Source organism: Rhopalosiphum padi, chromosome 1, assembly GCF_020882245.1.
Source record: "Rhopalosiphum padi isolate XX-2018 chromosome 1, ASM2088224v1, whole genome shotgun sequence".
Classification (NCBI taxonomy): Eukaryota; Metazoa; Arthropoda; class Insecta; order Hemiptera; family Aphididae; genus Rhopalosiphum; species Rhopalosiphum padi.
This window is the reverse complement of record NC_083597.1, coordinates 63,748,699-63,765,404: the sequence shown is the minus strand read 5'-3', so window position 1 is coordinate 63,765,404 and position 16,706 is coordinate 63,748,699. Positions and strand designations below refer to the sequence as shown.

Below are 16,706 nucleotides of genomic sequence, written 5' to 3'. Positions count from 1 at the left end.
AATAACTGCACCTTGTAATGGAGTGACCGACCGTTAAATCATACGTTTATACACACGCGTTTATGGAAATACGACGATATTCGTGTAACGGCATACTTATTTCACTCCTATTAGAATGGGTTTCCACAACATACAAGCGGTAGCTGTGTGGACTAATATCCGAGTACATCTGTGGTGATTTTATACAATCGACTGTCGGCACGAGACGGCTTACTCGTCTCTCTCATGCATCGTGAACACCACGGCTTACAACGACCGCATCCGCCCGCGCTCGGTATACCATAAAAACGAATTAATGGCAGTGGGTTGCAACCATTGAACACAAAACCATCGAATGTCGATGGCCTGTACCGATAACCAAGACGAGCCACAAACATATTAATATATCGGCTACTGATTGACAATAATACTATATATAATATTACGTCACGGTTGTAACGAAGCACATTCATATTATAGGCCTGAAGGCTGAGGTTGTCGTCCGGAAAAAGTGCATATAAGGGTCGTATTGACAACAAAACTGATGTGTCAACGATAAAAAAAACTCGGCCGACGCACAAACGATCGGTATATTGGTAATGAAAAAGCAATACGAACGCCTGCAAAACGAGTAATGGTACATCGTTGGGTAGCTGTGAATTTTACGCACCAAAACGATACATGGTTTTGTTTTTATATATATATAATTTATATTTTCCGCCGTGTGCATGTCTATGATTGTACAGGTATTAGGTATATCTGGCATCGTTTATTTATATTCTACGCAAAATATATGATAATGGGATAGACCGGATATTGAATGTTCGTGTTGACTGTGCGCATAAGCAGACCTCGTGATGCACTTTAACAATTCGCTTATGGGCATACGGAACAGATCTGTCACCGCCGTTAGAGAAATCTGCAAATTTAATATACAACAAAAATGAAATCATTATAATAAACTAACGATTACTATGAAGTATGACACGCGGTTAACAATATCGTTATCGACGTTTGGAGTGTAACGACGCACATGTGTGATATTATGCAGTCGTAATAATCGTTATGATTATTATTTTATTGGTCACACATAAGTACATTAATAGAATGATGGCGATGTACACTTGAAGCCGTTTGGATTTCCGCTTCTTTTTGATTGTCCTATGTTTCGATTACCGCGACACTATCACGGTGGCTATCGCTATCGCAGCGTGACGGACCATACAGCGGCTATTGGTACACACGCGGACCACGACTCGGACCCAATAGTGATGACTACGTTAGCGACGACGTATTTATGGCAAAGACGGTACGGTGTGTGAGTTGCTTAGAATAAAAATGTCAGCAGTGTCGACGACTCAGCTGCTGTTTCCGGGTACGGTGCAGCCGGTGTAGGTGCATGAGATCGGCGGCGACCGTATACAGACAGCATTACCGACAGGACAATGGTTACACAGTATCAGGATTCAGGACCTGTGCGGTGGCTGTCCGCAGACTACCTTTACCTCTTTTACGTCTTCGAATTCCGACGGCAAAGTCCTGTCCGCAGTAATTTACACGTGCATTAGCCGTCGTCGCAAACTAATACTTCCGTTCGCCGTATACCCGTACGTTAAAGGTCAAAACGCACGTTAAAGTGCTCGTGGCAATTTTCAGTCAAGGAGATAAATATGTATAAATATATATTAATGTGACCAGTGGATAAATGATTTCAACAAAATCTCATCGGTGTTTCGTAATATGTGCGGTAATTTTTTTTTTTTAATATTATATTTATATTATTCATTATTATTTTAATTGTTTAAAAAGATAATAATATCCCCGAAGAGTAAAGAGTAAACACAAAAATAAAAAAAAGTAATAGTAGCATACTATTTTTTAGACATTTTTCCTCTGCAAGGTTTGGTTAAAATATATTAAATACAAATATAGCTAGGTACCTATAAAATTAAATACAAAATTAAGTTTTCTGTGTTGTTTTTGAAAAAAGTATCGTAAAACGAGGTCATACGCAAAATTAAAAATTGTTTGCGTTTACTATAGGTGAATTATAATAAAAACACAACTATATATTAATAAATAAATTAAGTATCCTATACGATTCTTGTACTGAAAATTGAAAAATAAGTGTTTTTAATACGCACAACTTGACATAAAACAATAAATGGAGTATACCTACTCACATATAAATTAAAATGACATAATATATAGGATACAATTTCATGTTATGCGTGGTGGGTTGTGTAATATGCGCAAATCTAAGACACAGTTATTAATAATATCATATAACCAGCGCAAAATATTATATTAATTTTCATTTCATCTACACTCGTTCGTAAAGAAGTTTTTTTTATTTTTTAATTATTATTTAAGTCATATACCTACACTGCTACACGTTGTCATTTTGAGTCGATATTATTGGTAGACCATTATATCCATTTCAATAATAAGAAAGAATTCGATTTCATTGATGTTGACTGATTAGTATAGATCAGATATGTTTTGTTTTTAAATCTTGCAGTTTATCTGGTTTTTTTTTTATTTTTTATAGAAAAGAAAACTCTTTTTGCGTCGAATACTGTTAGCTCGTGTAAATTTGCTGCATTCTATTTACATTAAAATACGTAAGACGCAATTAATATGTTAATTTAGTTTTAGTAACAACTGAAAAAAGTATTATCTTATATAATACACTATATAATATAGACCGTAATAATTGGGTTATAATAAAGAAAAAAGCCACTTTAAGCCGTAATTTGATGACACACAAAAATAAAAAAAAAGAACTCCTGAGATGGGTCCTTCAAATACGAGTATGAGATACGCCGATTTACTCCACAGTCAATGTTTGTTGATTTTCCTCCATAAAAAAATATAGTATCTATATTATCTTCCAAACATATTTTTTGTCTAAAATTGTACCCAATTTTTCAAAATATTAAAATAGTTTGGTTTGTAGAGTTGTAAACAGAATATCCGTATTATGAAGGGAGAGTAACATAGCTGTAAAGGAAATCATGACTATTATTCGTTGTATCGGTTGCCAGGTCACGGATCTGCGGTTAAATTTAAAAATGTCATTAAAACAATATAATTGTTAGATAATAACTTATAGGTACTTAATATTTTTGCAAAAAATATATAATATGACTTAAGTCTTAAGAACATATTGGAGATATTATTATTATTTTATTCTTTATTGGGGGAAAATGGCTTTAATCTAAAACGATAATTATGAGTCATTCTATATATTGGAATATACACCATTAGTGACTAATTTAGTTGAAATCTAAGATTATGTTGAATATTTATTAAGTATGTATCTATAACACTATAACCTATGTGTCCACACTAAAATGCTATTAAAAACATAAATAAACAATATTATATCCGTTTAATATCTAAATTGTACGCAATTATTATTGTCCAGCTAAAAAGTTTAGAAAAAAACACGAGATTTTATAGTATGGTAATGTTATCGATGTTGAATATTAATAATTATACGCACTTAACCTATATTTTATTTACATAAATATTATATAAATATGAAATTTATAGTACTTATCTGTGTGATGCTAAAAATTAAATCTTCCAAATATCTGAATAATATTTATTTTGTGTATATTTCACGGGCTTAATTCATAATACTCCGTAACTGGAGTTTGTCAATGTAATCTTAATATAACGACCTAACGTATAAAATTCACGTACATATATTACTATGATTAATAAAATATAATACATTTATAATTTTTAAATTATTATTACACTCTTAACTATTGAAATTTGTAATCATAGTATAAGGTGGATTCCGTTGATATTATTGCAGCAATGTTTAGTGTTATATTACTTAACAATAAATGAAAAATCAAAGAAACCGAAAAAGAACATTTTGTGAGAATTAATACATTCAATTATTATAATAATTAATGCTGTGAATTTGTATTAAAAAATGCATTATTTTAACCATACTTGATACTAAAAAACATAGTTTTCTTAACACAAAATTAAAATTAGATAATAATGAATTTAATTTTGAAACTAATAATTTTTCAGTTTTGAAATTTGTTGAGGTCTGTTTTTTACTTTTTAGATATATTTTTTATTAATATTTTTGATGTTAAATCACAGTAGTTATTTTATATTATTATATTATTTTTATTATTGTTGTTTACTATTAAAATCAGAATACCATGATTAATGTTCATACTTCGATTATTATACAAACATTTGGGTCTTTAACTTAAATATAAACAAAAATATTATATTGTATTAGTGTGTAATGTATATTATATTGTAATGTACTTTATATTATAGTTTATATTGAAACATACTACATGTACAGCCATGAATTTAAATTGTAATCGACATTAATGATATATTTTTGATGTAGTTATAGTCTATAGGAGTCTTTCCAGGCACATCAACCATTCGCACAGCCATATAGAAAAAAAGGCGTCCAATCATTAAAAATTGATAAATTATACATACAATAGTTTATATTATATTACTCACGGCACTCACGCAGTTTGTAGCCTGTAATTATACATAGGGTATAATCTTCATTTGTCTTATGTCTAAAATTAAACTTATCTTATACATATTCGAATGACGTAGGTATAACAAGTAACAAACAAGTTGACCTCGAAACAAATACACCTACGAAAGATACAATAATTTGTTTATACCCCTTCTATTTATGCGCATAAAGAAGTCTTCGTGTGTAGATACTAATATTATACATAAATGAAAAATGATAATAATCGTAAGCGCAATAGTGTAGACTGTAGGTACATCAGTAAGTTTTGGTACAATTTGAACCTGCCTCAGTGACTGCATACGATTGAGTTACTATACTCAGTACACTAAGTATACACGGCAGTAATCGACGCATACGCATGTTGTGACCTGCACGGTTGCAGTGAATTTGGCAACGAATATTATAATAATTTATCACCAACGTAATATTGTTACTTATCATCATAATGATTTCGAGTGATATCATCAATTATCTGTTTGAATCTTCAACGGTTGTCGGCGTTGCTGTTGCAGTATTGGCAATAGTTTACTATTATTCAACCAACACGTACGGAAAATGGCGAGAATTAAATGTTCCCCATGTGCCACCGTGGCCGTTAATCGGTAACACGTTCAAAATGATAGCAGCGATCGAACACCAGGTGGAGACATTCGACGGAATTTACAAACGGTTTGCTGGCGAGAAATATTGTGGTTTTTATCAAATGAAAACGCCATTCCTGATGATCCGTGACCCCGAGCTCATCAACACCATACTGATCAAAGATTTCCCGAATTTCGCAGACCGCGGCTTCCACAAGGACCCGTCGACAAACATACTAGCGAACGGACTGTTCTTTTTGTGTGGTCCCAAATGGAAAATAATGAGACAGAAATTGAGCCCGGGATTCTCGTCTGGTAAGTTAAAAATGACCCACAACCAGATAGTGGCGTGCAGCGATGAGTTGATGCGGTTCATCGCGACCAAAATAAAGGAAAACGATCAGATCGAAGTCAAGGAGATCATGAGTAAATACTCGACAGACGTCATCGGGACATGTGCTTTCGGTTTGAAATTAGACACTGTCAAGAACAACGATTCAGATTTTCGCAAATACGGAAAACAAATAATCCAAACAAATTTTAGGATTCTTTTCACCCAAATGTTGTCACTGACGTCGCCAAGATTGACAAAACTGTTGGGAATCTCTGAGTTTTCGCCCGAAGCTTCGGCGTTTTACGAGTCGGCATTAAACGAGGTCATCAGGTATAGGGAGGCTAACGGCATAGTCAGACATGACGTGGCACAGAGCTTGATAGAAGCAAGAAAACAATTGGTGTTGAATTCGACAGAAGAAAGTAAAATTAATACTTACATTGTATACTTATTCTACCGATTATCTGACAATTTTATCATATTACACAAAAATAATAATAAATTAACAATATAGGTATTTTAATCCAATGTCATTTTTAATTCAGTAAATATTTTTCTGCACCAAAAATACCCTAGTATAACATATCTAATAAATTATTTAATTATAAATCATATAGTGAGTTAATGGTCAATGGAATATTTTTTTCACTTGAAATATTTAAAAAATATAAAAAGAAAATGGCATATTGTTATTATAGATTATTATCTTTGATCTACTTGGACAACCTATTGATAACGTATAATTACTTTTCTCTATATTATTGTAAAAGACACGGTGTTTTGATCTTTATTTATTATTTATTTCAGATGGATTTACCGAACAGGACATTGTTGCAAATTCGATCCTAATGTTTCTTGCCGGTTTTGAACCCGTGTCTTCTACGTTGAGTTTCTGTTTGTATCAGTTGGCGCTAAACCAATACATCCAGGACAAAATGCGTGATGAGATGAATTCAAAGTCGAAAGAACATGGAAAAATGAGCAATGATTATTTATTGGATCTCCATTACACTGATATGGTATTGGCAGGTGAATATTACGATTTACAAGTACGATGTACTTGTAAGATGAAAAACGGCGTTCAACATTGCCACATTGGTTATTAGTGCATATTTAAAATTGGCTAATACATCCGGTTAGGGATTAATTTGGAACAGAAAAATCGTTGAAATTAACACTTTCGTCTGTCACCTTGAAGTATTTTCGAAATTTCTTTAAAAACCATTAGTCTTTTAATTTAATTGAAAACATTTTTAAATGTTATTTTAATTTTATTGTACTATTTACACTTGTAGGAAGTTCATTGCAGAATTTTCCACTTGTTTTAAAATGTTTAACGAGTCTAGTGTCTACAAAGTAACAAATTAAAGTTTTCAAGCTTTTTTATGCTTTCAACGATACATAAAAAATTTGCTATAATATAAGCACAATCAGTTTTCACATTTAATTTATCTAAAATTTATTTTCAATTTTTAATGCTGTTTGCTTTTGCTTCAACTTCTAAGGGAATTTAGCGCCCAGATATGCTTGAAACGTAAAATATTTGATAGGTATATTAACGTATCTATAATCTTTTTGTTTTTGTTTGACACCTTTTTAAACGGTTGGGTGTATCTTTGTTAAAATGTGCAAAAATATGCAGAACACATACACTAATGTCATAATATGCAAAAATATGCAGTATAAAATGTTGATATTTAATCTGCAGTTGGTAATGTTTCATAGACACTCGTTGACTTCATGTACTATATCATGTTGAAAATAGCAACATGCATTTTATGCAAAATTCGGTCTTTAGTTATATTTATATGTATAATGCTAAGCCCCATAGCCAACCTCTAATAATTAAAAATTGATTAACCAATATATTACGCATAATATGTAAACATGTAGGTACAGACGCACAGTGACAACAACGATAAACAAATTTATTTTAAACGAAATTAACTATTTTTTTTTAATTGGCTCTATACAATGGATATAATATAATATTTTCAAACTTTCGATTTTATATAATTTAGAAACAGGGCGTATGTACGGAGTAACCAGCGCGTTATTCAGAGAAACAGTGAATACATACCACGTGCCAGGCGAGTCTTTGGTTATTGAAAAGGGGACTAAGGTCATGATACCCTTACATAGTATTCATCATGATCCAAAATATTACCCCGATCCGTATACATTTGATCCGGAAAGGTTTTCTCCAGAAGAAAAGGCTAAACGGCCGTCTACTACTTACTTACCGTTTGGCGACGGACCACGATTTTGTATAGGTAAATATATTTAGTAATACAATGCATGTAAAAATACTCTGTTTAAAGTTTCAAACATTTTATAGTTATTATTACATATATTTATATTTATGTCATTAAATAGGAAAACGATTTGCTGAATTGGAAATGAAAATGGTTCTTTCACAACTATTGACGACGTTTCGAGTTTTACCATGTGAAAAAACTGAATATCCGCTTAAATTTCGAAACGGTTTACCCATATTGGTCACAAAAAATGGAATTTGGTTGCGTTTTCAATCGATTTAAAAATGATTATTGGTGCTTATTAACTAATAACTTATTAAAAATTATACACTCAACTTATTATATTGTGACTATTACTAAAGGTCAAAAAAATATCCATTTATATTTAGTATACGGTGATAGGTTAATCTCAATATATCTAAACTTTAAATAATACCTAAAATAATTAAAACAATTGTTTAAAATAGATGTTATTCATTTTTATTTATGGAAATTAGTGAGTGTCAGGTATACCAATATACAATTAGTGACATCTTCAATAATGTCTATTTGACATGCATTATAATATAGTACTTAAAACATAATATAATTATATCCTAATAATAACTCAATGTGCTAAATAAATTCACAATTATTTTATAATTTAATAAAAAAAATTAATATCATTGTATTTGTAACATGTAGATATACACGAAACGCCATATTTTACACAATAAAACTAAAGTTAACAAGAGTCAAGAGATATAGTAAACAAATGAAACGTTTTATTTTATATGAGTATTTACATTTTATACGTAATAGCTTATAGCATTGGTTATTGAATACGCTATTCTATTGGTCTATTGAATAGTCCACTATTCTACAATGAATGGTAATATACTAATATGTTCGTAGTTGTTAATTTTATATTTGTATTGTTATCCGTATTGTACCCGCGAATGTTACCGACGTATGATTCATGTAAATTATATAATATTATACAGTATACACGATTGTCGAGTATATTATGTTGCCTATGCGCGTGTCTTCCTAATGCCGTTGGATATTATTATTATGAACCCACAAATTCATTATTGTTTAATAGTTTAATAGTGTCAACAATATTTACTTAACAAATTAATGTTTGTATTTTAAGTTTAAATCAATCCAAAGTGTCGATGTATTTCTATGTTAAAAACGTAGGTGGAACAAAGTTTTTGAAAATTTGCTTGATATTAAAGACGTATAGACTTTCCCGATGATAAACGGTTAACTCTTTCGGGTCTATTTCAGACATTTCAGTACTACCTGTATGATAAATATTAACTCTCTTGAGTCTTTAATAACTTCATTTATACCTTATAATTTGAACATTATTACATTTTTTTTAAATTTAATATATACTTTAATTTCGTTTAAAAGTCCAATTGTATAAATTATAGTAAATAATAAAAATAATATAAATAATTTAAAAAAACTTAAAGAATCTTTTCTAGATACTGAACGGAACAATGAATTGGTCTTTAAAGTCTATAATTGTTTCATTATTTTTGGCATTAAAGTTTTTATTTACTTTATTTTATTTCGTGACTGAATTTGTATGTTCACTTTGATTTGAAAATTGTTTAAGGCATTCATCAATATTAAAGATGGGTGAGTACTATAAAAATATTCGAATGGTACGATTCACAAACGTTGGCTGTTTTTCAAGTTGACGATGATGCTGAGCCCTCATTGTTGGAGGATACGATCCATCTTCATCAATATACATCTGAACTAAGTACAAAATAAAAGTTTCCATTTTTTTGTTTTGTAGAGACATCATTGAAGCTAATGTGAATATATAAACATTCTATACTATATATTTTTAAAACTACATTTTACATAAAAAAATAATTACATTATAATATATGAAATAGTGACTGAATCCGACCAAGATGGGCAATCCGCCTGCGACGGATTGGATATAACGCCTGGTCCTAAGGCAACTGCCACGTGTTTTTAAAATAGAAGGCACATTTTCTCCGACCTTGTATTGGGTTGATGGAACAAGACCTCTGGACAAACGTTGGTGTTTATTGGGGTAAAACAATAATGGGATGAGGTACGGTGTATCACGACCAGTCCGCTCGAATAAGTGGCGTCGGTACGTGGGACCGCCCGGGAAGCGTGGCCTAGACAGGCGCGCTTGGGGGGACAATTCAGGCTGGGGTTGCCATGAAAAGTCAATCCAACGTTGGCCATGATAATGATCGTTTTGAGTGTATGATGAGTCTGTGCCGTATCAATCAATTTTATTTAAATCGGTCCATTAATAGTTTCAAAGGTTAGCTATTGCCAAAAAACACTCAAATTCACATTTATATCATTATATGGTTATTATAATATGGTTAAAATATTATAATATTATAAATCAATAAGACAATAACTATAATAAAAACACAATTTCAATGATAAATTATTAGTATACTAAGTCTCTATCTAATTATGCACTATTTAGTTAAGTTTAAATACTATTATTATTAAATATTTACCTATTTATGTAGTTTACGAGTCATATCTAGGTGGAAATTTGGTACTATGATTTTAATTACTTAAAATACAATAAAAAAAATTTTCTCGCATTGCACGAACAACAGTTATTAAAGTTTCATTGTAGATAACGTTACACAATTTTTTGTTTTTAATAGTTTGAAAAAACAACAAAAATTTATAAATTATTCTGCATTTTAACTTCAACCTTCATAGCATTTTCGATCTATATGACTATATGCCTACAATTTGAACAGTCCTCGTGCGTTCCAATCTTCCTTCGAAGTTGTTTTTACAGAAATTTAAAAATATCGAAAAGTCACATATGTATAATTTTATTTTATAACTGTTTTTTAAGTTAAATTTGTCCACCTCTTTCGCCTAATTTTTTTTTCGTATAGGTAAAGTTATCTACTGTCTACAATAATTTATTAAATTGATTGAATTCAAATCGGCTATACAGTAAAAGTAAACTTTCTCATTTTAAAAGTATAATTATTGTCAATTACCGTCCAAGCAAGAATTTCAAAGAAAATAATGACATTTTTTCAGTCAAAATATTTATATCTATACCTATATTTATTGATATTACCTACTATTTACTAAAAAAACATTCTATATAAGTAACTACCTAAACTTTACATATTTTAAAAGAAAAAGAAAGGCCCAATTAAAATAAATAATTGTAAGTAATTTAAAAACAAAAATATTCATGTTAAATAATTATATAGGACTGAATGTTATTTGGGTCATGCATGATGTAGGTAAGTGTATTTTTATCATAATATAAGTACTTATATTAGTTATATCTACTCGTGATTTGTACTTTGCTAGTAAATAGATAAGTATGTCATTATAACAATTGTCTATGAAAAAATAATAATAATATTAAATAATACCTATGCAATTTACTTGTAGGTACATTAATATTATGATCTCTAAAAATACATAATTAAATTATTCTTACACAGCTACACTACGGAAACATATACTATTTTATAAAACAGTAAAGTTTTTAAAAATATTTCTTTTATACGATTTTAAATCAAAATTTTTGGAAAAACGAGCAGAGTAGTGGACCAACATTAAACTTGTATTTACTGTAGGTACTTAAACATTTAATACAAATTATTTATTTAGTTTTTTATTTTAATATGAAAAATATATCTAATAGTGTATATGAGGAGCAAAATAATAATTGTAGTTTAATGCTTTGAAAAATAAATACATATTGAAAAGTGTACGTTTAATACTTTGTTCAATTGTGTACATAAATAAAAATATTTTTAGGTAAGTTATGTAAAATAGAAAAAAATGTCATTGAGTAAGTACTAGGATGTGCTAAGAAATTTTTTTTTGCCTTACGAAAAAAATTTTCTAAGGCCCATAAAAAAAATCTGCCCCGGGCCCGCAAAACCTCCCGCTGGCGCTGATCAAGTGAATATATTTTGTATGTTATTATGTCTATGTATTATGATTATGACGTATACTATTACACATTCACACTGCATCGTAGTGTGTATATTCAATATTGGTGATGAACTGATAAACTATTATTGATATCTCATACCTATTAATCTCAAAAAAGAAAAAAACATTTACAAATATTGAATTATGCAATAGTGCAATAGGTTCTAATAATAATATTATAAAATAATTTTCATAATAAACAATATAAACATGATATTATGGTCACGAGTCGTAATAAAAATTAAAAATGTGGATCAGTTCATTTTACTGAAATATTGTTAAGCTAATTTGAAATTGGATTGTCAGTGCAGATGCGCAGTGTACTGTGTACAGCAATAATATTATTATTATTGTTCGTGTTCTACATCTACAATGAGTTGACGCGAGGTAATCACGGAGTGGTTTATAGTTTATACATAGTACGTCATATATATTATACTCGTTTATTATTATTGTCGATTTTTTATTATTAGCGTCGCAAACGAACGAGAGCCACTGTGAATCTGTACGATGTGCGCGTACACGTCGATGTACGTCGTATAATAAATTCTATAGTTTTATAATAATAGTTTAACGACAAATAGGTTTGCGATATGAATTTCATGAGGTGATGCGTATTTACGTAATTATCATATATACAATGTACGATGTACCTACGAAATATACTGATATATTTATGTACATGATGTCAATATGGTGTGCCAATACTTTTATAAATATGTATCGTATAACTCGTTAACGCAAATTGGCAAAAACACAGGGGCCAATATTTTTATTATAAATAAAAATATGGGGAGAAGTTGTACCATTTTAATCAACATTCACTTAAACTAATACAATTTTATTTTTTAATTTTTATTTCAATAAATGTTTTAATAATGTTTTCATTATTAGCACTTTTTGACACCTGTGGTCCGTTTTTCAATAATGTGGATAATCATATAGATTTGAAATGAATAATGATTTTGAACCACTTGAGTTCTCAGTCATGTTTTGATTTAGTTATATACTTATATTAATATAAATATTATAACCATCAATAACTATAATCAACCATAAAAAAAAATATATATTTGGGGAAGGTAGTAATAATATTTTCTAACTTAGGCTCCCCTCCATTTCCATCTTTGATCGTACAATGAACTATGTAGTGATTAGTGAATACCCTTCCTATACAGTATAATCAGTATATTATAACATTATATAGGACATAGGTTATATAGGTTATAGGTAAACCATAAATGCGTCAAGTGCGATAGGTACTATGTAGGTAACCTATTATTTTATAGGTAAGTATATTATCTAAATAAGCATATAATTATACGTAAATACACAAACACAATACAGATCATAGTCCATTAGTTGTAGTATTATTATTAATATTTTTTTTTACTTAATAATGTAAAATATTAATAATAATAAATGACATTATATTATACATTATTAGTAACTACTATAGGTATATAAATATGTAATATTATAATAGTATAATATAAAGTAGTGGTACCTATGGTTCCGAAACAATGGCCAATGACGAAAAATCGTATTTCCCTAATTTAATGACCCTGAAAATGAAAACCAAATAAATATAATAACCAACAACTGTATATAATAGTTTAATAATATATAATGACAACGAAAAAAAATACGATGCGTAGGACGGGAGCCGAATGGTCGAGAATGGATTTTTTGAATATTATGACGTGAAATAATATTTAATATTATAATGATAATGACGATAACATTGAAATTTCAAACGATTGTACAGTAAGGAAGTTAGCTGTCCTATTATTGCCACATCGCCGTTGATTCATTATCGACGACTATCACTATATTATAGTATTACTCATTTACTCGTTCATCCGGGTAACACCTGTTCTATAGCAGTGTTCCACAGCAGAACTTCTTTCGCTAAACTGCCTCATTCACCTGAATACCCGATTAATTATAATATTATATATATAGGTACCTATACCAACGCCGCCGTCCGACCTGCACAGACTACCAAGTTCCGTTATATCATATACATTTGATAATTGATGCTTTATTATAAACATTATAATATCTATTGAGACTTTAAGAGCTTCCCTAGCGATGGTTCTACTTTAATTATTATTTATATTTCATCTGGATTATGTGTAGAGAAATCAATTTTCTAATACGTATAATGTATTAATAAAAAAAAAATCAACTACGTTTTAGTCTTACGACAAGAAAAAAAGTGACTGTTATATAATAACGCTAATGAGTAATGACGAACATTTATATATTATATATTCTACAGTACTGCTTAGATATATTTATATAATATGTGTACTATGCGTCTGCGTAGTGTACACAGTACAGACTAAAATCGTGATGGTTAAAATGTAGAGTAGAAATCAAACGTCCGAACAACAAAAAGCAACACAAATATGAAATATGTAATGACGTCCACCAGTAGGATGCAACAGTGGACTTGCGCACAGAGTAAGTAACCGTTTCTCCCCCATCGACCAAACGTAATTTTGCATTTACACACACCGCGTATAGCGTAATAATATTCGGCGTAAACCAGATATATCTTGCTTTAATCAATAATCATTGTCTTCGGAAGAATGTATAGAGGTAGGTAATATTATCATAATTAAAATATTTTGGAATAGCTAGGGCTAGGGCATATTTTATAGTATATAACTTCCATATCATTATATTGTAATAATCATCATATTTTTAAGTTAATTATTTCACAAGAAATTGACAGTTGAAGTCGAACTATTTAAAATTGCGTCGCAGTTACCCCATTTCACCCTATTATTTAGGTATAATTTTCAGAAACGTTACCCACGAATATAAAAATTAATTATTATAATAATAAATAATAATTGTATTACCTAGTAGTTATCACAATAGATTTATTTTAATGTACACAATCACATTTTTGATAATTGGTAAAAATAATTATATTTTGAATTTGGGGGGGCAGCCCTAGGCCATGGTAAATTTAAGGCCCACCCAGGCCCCGCCTGGCTACGTGTCTGGTAGACTGTAAGGGCGTAGTGCACTACCACCTATAGCCAGTAGCGTATTTAGGAGCAGGCTATGAGGCTAGAACCTAGGGCGACTTATTTATGAAATCAAGAGATAGGTACTTGGAAAAATTATTTTAATACATTTTCTAAATTAATATATTTCGATTATTGATACATGCGACATGTCGTTTAACAGGTTCATGTAAAACAAATTTATGAGTGTTTGCCTTGTAATCAGTTGCCTTTTTTTCTTGTAAATTTAGTTTTGAAGTCTTGAAAGTACAATTGCATAATCAATATGAGATTTTTTCATACGATTTTGCTATTGATATTATTTATGTTTACTTTGACTATATATGTTGATTTTTTAATTTCAATTGTTATGGAACTGTACAAGAATCAAATTGACAAGTAAAGAAAATTATTAGGCCTGCAGAAATGTGTATTTTTTTTAAATTTGTTTGTTTTAAAGATTTAATAAAAATGTGCATATAAAAATTTATCATAAAAGGTTCAGACCAAATATTGTTGATTCCTTGGTACCACGAGGTAAGGGTAGGAGCGCCAGAATAATTTAGCCTGTGGGCGCCAAAAAGCTAAATACGCCACTGCCTATAGCGCATAAAATGGTATTCGGATTCGAGTACTCGAGTGGTGTAGCTATGTAATAATATGTAATGCCCGTTGGTTGGAAGCTTGGCGTAACTACCGAACAGCTTTACTTATAAGCTTACTGACCAATCGACTCGATTTAATCAACGAAAGTTTCTTGAAAATACGCTAAAAATTCAAAATTTATTGTAAAATATTAATTAATCTACTATACGTACCACGATCTAAAACGGTATTTCATAATGAATACCACCTATGTAGTCCAAACACGGCTTAGGTGCTATTTAGTATAATAATAAATAATTAATTTTATAATCACACATCGATTATTTTGAGATAAAAAAAATCAGGCTAAGCGCTAAGAATTTAAAAAAAATAATTAATGCAATTAAAAAGAAAAGCAAATCATACTTGGAACTTAGAAGGTACCGATGGAAATATTACATGTCCTTGTCATATTGTCATGAATCACGAACTCATGACAATAAAGTTTAGTGGTTATTGGTTTTTAAAAATAAAAACAACTTGGGCACACACTTTTTTGTGAATAAATATTAAATGTATACTGTATGTCTGTATAGATAATAGCCAATAGCCAATAGGTAATGTATATTGTATACTGTATATACAATATATAATGTTGTAATATATAGATTTAAGTAGACGGTGTAGAATTTAAAACTTAAAACCACTGGATCCTGTGTATACATAAAAATATAAAATTGTTACTAACAGAAAATATAGCATCTTCTATAATACTCGTATTATACACAATAATGTCAATAATACGTAAAATATAGTATAGACATAAAGTTACATGATATACATTTTTAGCACCCCGTAGTGGTCCATTTTTACCCACCGCCATTTATTATATTATAATATATAATTTGTATACAGTGGTGTACTGATGCGTGCGTTTTACTATGGACTATTGTTTTACTTATTATGATTTTACCTACCTACGACGACGACGACGAGAAAAATGAACAATATATACTAATGTATAATAATAATTCCACGACATCTTTACTGTAATATCGACCATCGACGTTTCGCCCGTATTACTCGGTGTACGTGTATAGACTATGAAACCATGAAAGTATGAAATATTAAAATAATAATATATAATATACAGACGGTCACACAGAACGTCGGGACACAGTTGTACAGTGTAAACGTGTAATACCTACCTATATTATAATAATAAATAACAATACATTAAATATTGTAGGTAGGAAGGTGCGCGCGCACAGCGGATGTTTTGATCGGATTGGCCTTAGGCAGTCGGACGGCGGCGGTCGAATCATATGTTTTTTATTATTGTTTTTGTTCTGTGCGCGTGTGATAATAACCGTGGCCGCTGTGGCGTTCGGCTGTCCGTGGTCGGCGGGGTGGCGGGGGAGGCAG

At 30.2% G+C, this 16,706-nt stretch overlaps 2 protein-coding genes across 2 annotated transcripts in view; one reads left to right on the top strand and one right to left on the bottom strand.

The window, feature by feature from the left end:
• The window catches only part of LOC132924172 (protein-cysteine N-palmitoyltransferase Rasp), a 41,511-nt gene extending 25,024 nt beyond the window's left edge, over window positions 1-16,487 (bottom strand). Inside the window, exon 1 of the mRNA XM_060988324.1 lies at window positions 16,259-16,487. The gene's annotated coding sequence lies outside the window, so the exon portion shown is untranslated. The remainder of the gene's footprint in view (window positions 1-16,258) is intronic.
• On the top strand, window positions 4,745-8,725 carry LOC132924162 (probable cytochrome P450 6a13). Its single transcript, XM_060988307.1, has 4 exons — window positions 4,745-5,856; window positions 6,242-6,463; window positions 7,456-7,707; window positions 7,811-8,725. Exons 1-4 carry the CDS (start codon window positions 4,965-4,967, stop codon window positions 7,972-7,974), a joined length of 1,530 nt encoding a protein of 509 aa, XP_060844290.1. The 5' UTR covers window positions 4,745-4,964; the 3' UTR covers window positions 7,975-8,725.
• Window positions 16,488-16,706: the final 219 nt, after the last annotated feature.